General features: G+C 31.3%; 1 protein-coding gene across 1 annotated transcript; it reads right to left on the bottom strand.

Moving 5' to 3' along the window:
• Window positions 1-211: 211 nt before the first annotated feature.
• Window positions 212-4,978, bottom strand: LOC8263091 (probable receptor-like protein kinase At2g42960). The gene is made up of 8 exons (XM_002526606.4): window positions 4,324-4,978; window positions 2,959-3,692; window positions 2,771-2,875; window positions 2,490-2,612; window positions 2,085-2,255; window positions 1,877-2,006; window positions 1,529-1,738; window positions 212-784 (listed from the first exon to the last, which is right to left on the bottom strand). Exons 2-8 carry the CDS (start codon window positions 3,618-3,620, stop codon window positions 656-658), a joined length of 1,530 nt encoding a protein of 509 aa, XP_002526652.1. The 5' UTR covers window positions 3,621-3,692; window positions 4,324-4,978; the 3' UTR covers window positions 212-655.
• Window positions 4,979-10,248: the final 5,270 nt, after the last annotated feature.

The following is a 10,248-nucleotide window of genomic DNA, read 5'->3' as shown; positions in this document are numbered from 1 at the left end:
CCTAAAAGTTTTATGCAATGCTTAAGGGACAAGTGATCAGATTGAAAAATGCAAAGAAGAGAACATTAAGATGTCTAGAAATATGGGATCAAGCAGTGGAGTAAACATGATTGTAATGCAAATTGAAAGGCAGCGATGGAGAAAAAGAAAATCAGGTTGCTAACATGTAAAGGAAACATGTACTTAAACAATTAAGTGATAAAAAGAAGCATTGAATACAAACTCATTACTTAAAAAGACAACATAATATGAAAAGGAAAATGTGAGACCAAATAAATCATTCACTGTCACAAAATGAGGAATAAAGTGAGAAGCAAGGAAAAGCTTAAAATAATATTTAACTACAATCATGTATAGATAGAAAAAGCCCTTTGAACCTCACAAAACATCTGTACAACAACCACCCCTATTTTCGGCACATTTTACCTTTTCTTTTCTCATTATCAAAACACCTCTTTATCAGTCCATACGGATGAAGGGAACTATCTCAAAGGAGAAATGGCCAACACTGCAATGAGCCATCTTGAATCCACTTTGTCCCCTACGCACACGACACTTCCAAAACATATGAACTTTTAGCTGTCTGTTTGCGATGAGCATCCTTCTTTTGATTCTAATAATGTGTGAAAGCAGTAATTCTCCTGCATCATGTTTGTTACTTCTTTCCAAGATTTATCTCATTGGCAGTGCTCTCTGAATCTCCCACCTTGTTCTCGATGTCATTTGATTCTTTCATCGATTCAATTTCCATGCTTGTCGTGCGACTCTTTCTGTTCCTCCGATCCTGATGCAAAGATTGTAGAAATTAATAATAAAATGGGTTCTGCATAAAACAAGTATGATGAGCATAGTAACTGACAACTTTCTCAAATCTTCATCATCATAATTGATTCTACAACAAGAAAAAGATTGGAAAAATATAGCAGGGACAGACTAGGGAAGATTATTGCACATAGTGGACAAGTATAATAAAAATAACCCTAAAGCTCATTAACAGTTTAGAGTTCTTCTGTTAATTCTCCAGCAAAGGAAATAATCAAGGCACTTGATTTGGAACAGCTACCCATAATGCAGTGACTTGTGGATAAAGTAAAGCACATTAATCATGAGTGGTCTTCAAGAGAGAAACAAAACGGTCAATGCAAAAAGTTCTTGGTCATTATGCATGCTCAAGCATCAGTAGATCACACACCATCAAAAGTAATAATTGCAATAATAAGGTAGAAACAGATAATTCTGCAGTTACTATTAATTGATACAGGCGTCAAGAATGCCCAACCTGGCATTATTCAATAAGAAACTTAATACACATTCCACAAGCTGTACAAATTATTTCTTAACCAACAAAATGATCCTAATTGGGTGTCAGTAATATCAGAATTTTTTATGAAATTTGCATTAAGATTAAGGACTATGCTATGAAACCTTTCCAGGAAAAAAGAAAAAGGAATTTGAGAGCTCTGCTCAGAGAAGTGTCAAAAATGCAAAAAAAAAAAAAAAAAAAAAAAAGAAAAGCAAATGTTGATACCTCATGAAATGGGTACTCATCTGCTTCAAGCATTCGCACAACCTGGCTCATTTTAGGTCTCTTTTCTGCATCAGGATCAACACACCGTAGTGCAACCAAAAGAGCACGCTTTAAAGCTCGAGTTGTTGGATTAACTTCAAGATTTGGATCCACTACTTCCTCAGCTCTTCTTGTACCCACCATCATTTTTAGCCACTCTACAAGATTGACCTGATAGGTGCATATAAGACGCTCAGTAGAAACTCTTGCAGAAACAGCTAATTAAGCACAAACACACACAGACAAGAAAAGAGAGAGAATCCCAAGGAAAAATACTATTAACAGCAACTGGGATGAAGAACGTGTTACCTCATTAGCAGGCCGGGCATAGTCCACAGGGTCCCTTCCAGTAACTGCTTCTAGTAGCAGGACACCAAAGCTGTAAATGTCACTCTTCTCATTTAACAAGCCAGTATTGGCATATTCTGGTGCAACATAACTGATTTCCAAAAAAAAAGGAATGCTCATTATAATTTGCTTTGAACTATGGGGAAATTAAAGAAAAATCTACACATACCCAAATGTACCCATAACTCTAGTCGTGATGTGGCTCTCTCCTGAGCCAAGAAGTTTAGCCAATCCAAAATCAGAAACCTTAGCATTAAACTCGTCATCAATCAATATATTGCTTGACTTTATGTCTCGATGAACAACCTTGGGTTCTATTGCTTCATGCAAGTAAGCAAGCCTGAAATCAGATTTGTAAATTAATTTTTTCATCATTGTACAGAATTAACATTCCAACACACTTTCAATAGAAAAGGATTGTGTCTCAAAATTAGATCATGTAACAAATCTTTAGTCTAGAAAAAAAATTAAAATTTAATGAACCTTGAAAGAAATTCTCCAATCCAAGCCCTTTAAGAGATGGGGTTTTATAAGTATAAAATTTAAGGAGGTCTGAGTAGGGATATGAGCTTACGCCTTGGCAGTGCCAAGAAGAACTTTCATGCGAGCTTCCCAGGTAAGCGTACCATGATGGCGCATAGCTCCATGTAGCCACTGTTCTAAATTGCCATTGTTCACATATTCATACACAAGCATCCTACAAAACAAGAGCAAGTTTATGTACATTAAAGTTCAAAATGATAACTCCCAGGCTTCGGATAAAGACTAAAGGAGAAATACAAAATAATAACAGTGACATTAAGAAAGTGAGGACTGAAGCAAAGTAATAGTTAATTGATGGAATGTAATGCATACCTGTGAACTCCTTCGATACAGTAACCAAGAAGACGTACTAGATTTTTATGTCGAACATGACCAATGGCCTCCACTTCAACCCTAAATTCCTTCTCTGCTTGTCCCCTAAAATCCCAATACATAGAAAATTATTAGAAGGCTACATTTCAAGAACACAGAAAGGATGATATCTGGAAAAGCATCCTTACAGATTGTTAAGAAGCTTCTTCACAGCTACCTCAGTTCCATTGATTAGTCTACCCTTGTAAACAACCCCATAACCACCCTCACCAAGGACATTCTCTGCTGCAAAGCGGTCTGTTGCAAACTCAAGATCCCTAAGTGTAAACCAGTGGCCCCATCCAAGATGTGAGACTTCTGGCAAGCCAACTAAGGGGGAGGCTGTAACAAGTCCTGCATAAGACAACAAAGACTGCTTCCGCACAGTCCCAGAGCTTCCCTCTTCCCCTGAATGTGAGCTAAATCCTCTTTCATGATGATAAACTGAGCTGCTCTGGCTGATGTTATCAGGATCACTCGATTTGCTCATTCCTAAATGATTTATCATCTTTTCTGAGTTCTTATCACTTGATTTATCATGGACTGTTAAAACTAAACTTTTAGGGTGCTCATTGAAATTCTGAGCTCCAACCCTGTCAACCTTAATATCCTTCGACACATTTGGTATTTGAGAAAGGGAGAACTTGTCCATCGATCTTCTAGTTCTCCGACGAAATGTAAGCCATACAGATAAGATACCAAGAATCAAAAATATAAATACTCCAACAGATATTCCAATTAAAACCCATAATTTCAAACCCAAAAAAGATGTCTTCTTTGATAATTCTGCATTCAAATTCTCAGAAGACATATCTGATCCTCCACGGTCAAAATTGTAATAGATGGTTGTGCTTAAAATGCCAATAAATCAACACATGCCCACCTGTTGTACCACAAACATTTCATGTAACTCTAAACACATCAAAATTACTAGCACATATCTGAAGTTTTGAAGCTCAAACACCAGTCTTAAAGTTTTATCCAATCCTATAGCTATGGATGATAAATAAATCAAAACTACAGGGCTGTCTTACCAATCCAATTCTCAAATCTTAAGAAAACAAAATGTCATGAAACTCATTCATTTCAAATTGAAAAGAATTATGTCCTTAGCTTAATGTTTACCAATTTCAAAGTGATTGAGCAGAAATGAAAAACAAAAAAATTAAAGAAAAAAAAAACATAACAGGGAAGTCAACATAACATTAGAGCTGACAGTTTTCATGTAAAATATAATGTATCCAAAAGAGAACAAGAATACTGTGCTTCAATCATAAAATAAATCAACTAAAACCATGCCCTCTATAGTTCAGCAAATACATTTAAAAAGTTAAATTGAGAAAGCAAAAGTAGACCCATACCACGCAAATCTCTAAACAGCTAAACCACCAGAAAAGGGAATAACACATAAATTAGCATCACTTATGATCCAAGTAAGGGACCGATAAAAAGAGAAATGCGAGCCCTTCAAAAATAAAGGAAAAAAAAAATCTTAAGAGAAGGAAAGAATTTACCTTTAGCAGCGATCTAAAGAAATATATGAGATTAGCCCCCTTGATCTTCTTCCTTGAGAACCCACAAAAGAAAAGAAAGGTCTTCTCTTTTTTGAAAGAACTGAAATTCAATAAGCATAGATAGGCCAATGTAGACCTCAAATAACACAAACCCACCAAAACCCAGAAACCAGAAGCCTCCGTTGCAGAGAGTAGAGTAGTTTAGAAGCACAAAGTGGTGACTCTACTCTAGTGGGCCAAGAAAGGAACTTAAAAGAAATGACAAAAATCTAATCTTTCAAAGCAAAATATGTACAAATAGATGGAGAATACAAATAAAAAAAAAAAGGTGATTTTTGGGGCAAAAAAGGAAGATATAGGTAAAAACGGTTGGTGGGTCTTTTTGTATGTGTGGAGAGAAGAGAGGGACCTCTAAAGAAAAGCTGGGGAAAAGGGAAGCTTGGTTTGCAATGGAGGAAACCAGAGAGAGAAACAGTAAAGGAAAAGCAAAAAAGAAAAAAAAAAAGGAAGCGAACAGAGAGGTGGCATTTATAACTAGGTAAATTTAAAAATTATAAACTGAATAAGAAATTGAAATGAAAACCCAACAGGCAACAGCTCAAAAGCAAATGAAGAAAAGAGTCAACCCATATATTTCAGTAGGGAACTCCAAAACTTGCTGCGAAACTATTCTTCCTCTTTTTTTCTTCTTAATTTTACATGTAAATTCATTTTGAAATTGAACAACCTTTTTTCACTTTTTCTTAAGTTTTTAAGAAACTTAATAAAACGGACAAATTTTATTATTTTTATTAGAACTAAATATTACTTCTAACCACTCGTCAATTTAACTAACAATAAAATATATAATTGATAATATTTTATATGAAGAATTTATTAGTTTATTCATTATATATTAATTATATTTATATAAATTGATATTAATAATATAATTAATAAACTAAAACTTTTTAAGATGGACTGTAAGTACTCATTCTTTGAATCTAAATTTCGAGAGAATTATGAAAAATCTAACGATAAAAGTCGTTGTTTCTTCCAAGTCTCACGGAATTAAGGAAAGTTAGAACTCTGATTAGAGTTATAAGTAATTGACCTAAAATCTTTTTTTCGAAATTAAAATCATTTAAATTTGGACTAAATTGATTAGAAGTAAATTCGTGTTAAAATCTGTCAAATAGCCAAGTTTAGGGACTAATTATAAATTTTTGAAAGTTTGCCAACTATTAGGGCCAATCAGCTCTACGTACAATTGTACATAGTGATCGACTTTTACACAATGTTAGTTGGCTCGAAACTCGATTTTTGTATTATTTTTTAGTGTTTTTTGAATTTTTAACGTTAATAATTGTCAAAATCAGCTTTCTAAAAGGATTTTATTGATAATTATCTAAATTTTGATTATTTTTCTAATTAAATAATTATTCTAATTACTTTTAAATTCTTGCATTTATCATGGAAAAGATTTTAATAAATTTCTTTAATTATTAATAATTTTGAAATTTATATTTTACTATTTGATTTTATGTTTCATTTATTTTGACCTATTGTAATTGTTTCTTGCATTTTTATTTATCTAAATCAGTTATTGGGGGTTTTGGAGTGTGATCTTTACTCAAAACCCGAGATAACGATCGAACTATTGCCTAAAGGAGTCATAGAGTTGATCTGCTCTACATACAGCCAATCAGCTGTGCGCATTGCCATGTCTAAATTAATAAATTGACCAATTTACACTTAAAAAATTAAAACAGGGTTTTCGGCATGTAAGAAGTAGCCATTTAAGATTAAAGGCTGGTAAACCAATTAAAGAACGATTATCCTGGCTTCTAGGGGTCTTCCCACCTTCTCTATAAATAGAAAGGAAACTATAGCCCAAATTCTTGGCAAAGAACGATAAATAAGCTTTGGTGAACGTACTGCAATTTCAAAAAAAGCAAACACAAATCACTAAACACTTCGGATTCCAATCCAATTTCTCTTCTTTTACTCATGAGATTCATTGATTTGCACAATATGATGACAACCTAAGAGTTCCTAAAACTCAATCATCTCATTATCTTCTTTTATGATTTCTTTTGGTTTTAATGGCATGTTTAGGATTTTTTTCATAATGGTTTTTATATTCAGATCTAGATCACATACTTATATGAATTTTAACCTTTAATAAATATGCATGTTTAGGATTTTGAATCAGATAACCTATATCATAACCGATTAGATTTATATGCTAAGAAGAGTAATCTGAGGATTTGCCATGTTTAGAATAAAAGGTATTAAAACTATGGTTCCAAGAAAACCTAATTTTAGGAAAGTTTCCTTTTTCTTTTATCTAGTGCATTTGCCAACCTTTTATTTCGTTGCCAACATGATTAGGGATTATTAAATTTTCTCTATCACTATTTCTTTATGAATAATAGTTGATTTTAAGCATATGTTAGTCTTTGGATTGTGCATCTATTATTGTTTATGCTTAAAATTACAATAACTTTAGCATGAAATATATGTTTTCCTATATTTGGACTCTAATACTTAAGCTATGGTGTTACTATCCAAAGGTACAGGCCTTGGTAGTTGGGATATAAAAAACTATAATCCATCCTCCGAGATCGGATGGTGAGATCCTTGATGTCATCGTACCCCTCGAGACTCTTCGCTAGCTCCTTATCTGTAATGTCAGCTATCCAAAATATGGATAAGGGAGGAGACAAAGGTAGTCGTCATTTATTGGACCCTCTCTCTCCCAACCACAGATCCGCTCACTTAGGTACCATGCTCGGCAAACAAAACCAACCAAGAGTACCCTCTTGTGCTCGAGATCCGCAATGGAAAACATATAAGGACCCTAGTGGCAACATTCTACGAGCCAGTCGGAGTGAATCTAAAAATGTAAAGGTAAGTAATCGAAACTTTCAAATTGTAAATGTAACTAATGAATCTTTCTTTTACTTGATCCCAAGATATAAAATTGAATTATATACAATGTACGTGGACCTGCGCCCACTCCAGCGGAATGCTCTTGCTTGAACCCCAGCGTCTGAAGCGAGGGAAATCTCGGAAGGTCTGAACAGGTTAGGAGCACACCAGAAGACTGATCTTCATAGCCCATACATGTATTTCAAATAAAAAAAGCAGTAAATCTAAATCATTACAACTCTTCCTACAACTAATAAACTTAAAAAAGAACAACTAATCTAGGTAAAAAAAGGCAAAATCAACTAAAAGGCTCGAGATTCACAAAATAGGATAGATTAAGGATGAACAATCGACTGATGACATCATAGAGCCGGTCGGCTCTATGCATAAAGCAATGCATAGCCGATTGACTGTGCATAGAGTCTATAAGTTTTGGGATACTGTCCAAGGCTGATTTTGGTTATTTTAGATACTCCAACCCCGAAACTCTGATGTTCATGCATAAACACATGTGAAATGTAGTTAGCAACATGCAATGGATGAAATAATGTATAAAATAACTAACTTGTAAGGCAACATAATACTAAATAAACTTACAATAAGTAAATCTCCTAATATGGTAATTTCTACAACAGATGCTAAACTAATCATGAATCATCCTCAACCTAACATATTGACTCATACACATGATGTTAGGAATTGATATTAAAATATAAAGGCGCAATAGATGTAAAACAAAAAAAATTTCAATTCCCACTAAGGATCTCATTGATGTATAGTAGCCATAATACATAAAACAAGCAAAATATGGAGAGAGTTTACAAAAAGAGTATGCTACCAATTTCAATTAGTGCTTTTAGCTTTGTTAATTCTTGATTCTTCAAGGATGATTTATGCACTTCAAGCTACTCAAATGACCAGCCTTTTTTCATGATCCACACAAGCTTCTAAGTAAAGATCTCTTAAAAACTTTTTAAAAGATTAAGAAAATATGTAAAAAATTGAACGCTAGTTCCAAGCAAGGGCGATAAATCAATTAATCTTATTGATTAATTCACCTAAGGTATTCTTCTCAAGAAATATTTTTTCAATCAAAGACATCAATCATAATAGCTTGTTGCCCTATACACATCTCTTTTTGAATATATGGCCTTTAAATCAAAGTCTTTGAAGGTTTAAGAATCTACAAAGCCCTAACTTAATTTAAGTTGAGCTTTGTTATCCTAAACAGACTTTAATTAATATAAGTACTAATCAATAGATAAAAAACTCATCATAGACCCATTATACAATGCCCATTAGCTCATAATTAAGGATTATTTACAAAAATACCAATTTTTCTAATAATAATAACATTTTTATCTCCAAAAAGAAAACCTTACAATAATTCCCTTTTAGTTGAAATGTTTGTACAAAAATATGCTTTTCTTTTTCAAATCACTTTGTGTTGCTTGTCTTTGTTGCAAGGTTCCTTTATATCCAATAGAAATATAATTATAAAAATGGGACATATGATAAATGGATATTTTTTTATAGATTTGAAAATAATTACTTTTGTTTTTATTTTAGGATCTATATTTTTATACGAGTCTAATTATTTTTTATATTTTTAAAATTATATATTTTACATTAACTAATTAATTAATATGGATGACTTCTTCAAAAAATTATTATAAATTTGAACTTTACTCCACGATTATGACACTTTTTAAAAATTTTATCCTCTCAAAGTTAAAGTTTGAAACTTGTCCAATTTATTTTATATTATATAGTTGAATTATTTTTAGCATGTGTTAGACATTTCTTGAGCTAATGTAATAGTAAATACCTACTAGTAAATATATTTATCATTCTTTAAACCTATCTAAACATCACACTGTGCTTAATTTTTTAAATGTAGCTTAATTTTAAAATATTTACAAAATTATAAATTTAAAAATTTTACAAAACCAAAATAATATACCTCTAAAAATATAAGCTCACAAGAATCCCTTTCAAGTTAAGTTTCTTTTTTTTTTTTTTTTGTAAAAAATACAATATTACTATAGATTTTTCAATCTAAGAAGAAATTTGAAAAAAGAAAGTGATGAATGTGACTATAAGGTACAAATTTCTTTTATAATATTATACATGTATCTTTTTTTTTAAAGAGATTTTATATTTTCTTAATCAAAAGAAAGTAATTATTTTCACTTTATATAAGTACTTCCATTATATTAATAGAACTTCAACTTCAGGATGACAATTATTTTTTTTAAAGACGATGAAAATTACTAATGTGAAGTTGAAACTCAATTTCTAATATTTTTCAACAAAAAAAATATATTTTTAATATTCTGAAACTTATTCAATAGGTAACTAACAATTCAAATTAAAAAAATTGAAGACAAATATTCATAGATATGAAAATCAACAAAACATTAACCAAGAAAATTTAACCTATAAATTAAAAGACTTCAAAATAAAATAATTTATTTGCACATAAAATTTAAAAAAGCTTAACTTTTTACAAAAAGCAAAATCAAATAAATTTTAAGAAATATCTAAAATGACAATATCTTTTACATAAAAAAAGAGTTGAAATGATAGAAATCAAAGAAAAAAAAGAAGTTGAGACCCAAGAGAAAAAAATAATAGTTCAAAAAAATTGAAAATAATTCTTCATAGGTATAACCAAACATCAACCATACTAATCATAAAATCAATCATACATCAACCCAAATGAATGGTATTATTTAGTTAAAAATAAATAAATAAAATTTAAACCTAAACAAATATGGATCACAAAAAAATATAGTTTTAGCAATGGAAAGAAATTGAAATAAAAACCAAAAAATAAAATCAGTTTAAAGAGAAAAATTGAAGAGAATTTTTTATAGATTGAAAAATCAATGAAACATCAACCAAAGATAAACTACCATTTTAACATCAACCAAATGTCAACAAAAGAATTATTCAAACTATAATATCCGTTATTAAATAATTTTAAATTTAAAAATAAATTAATACATC

The sequence above is a fragment of the Ricinus communis genome, chromosome 5, assembly GCF_019578655.1.
Source record: "Ricinus communis isolate WT05 ecotype wild-type chromosome 5, ASM1957865v1, whole genome shotgun sequence".
Taxonomy (NCBI): domain Eukaryota; kingdom Viridiplantae; phylum Streptophyta; class Magnoliopsida; order Malpighiales; family Euphorbiaceae; genus Ricinus; species Ricinus communis.
Note: the sequence above shows the minus strand (reverse complement) of the source record. Positions and strands in the feature narration are given on the sequence as shown.

Excerpts from the sequence above, each read along its gene's own strand:
- LOC8263091 (XM_002526606.4), bottom strand. The coding sequence starts at position 3,620 with ATGTCTTCTGAGAATTTGAATGCAGAATTATCAAAGAAGACATCTTTT. Across the intron at positions 2,613-2,770 it reads TGTATCGAAGGAGTTCACAG|GATGCTTGTGTATGAATATG; the intron begins GTATGCATTACA and ends CTTGTTTTGTAG. Across the intron at positions 1,739-1,876 it reads ATGCCCGGCCTGCTAATGAG|GTCAATCTTGTAGAGTGGCT; the intron begins GTAACACGTTCT and ends TGCACCTATCAG.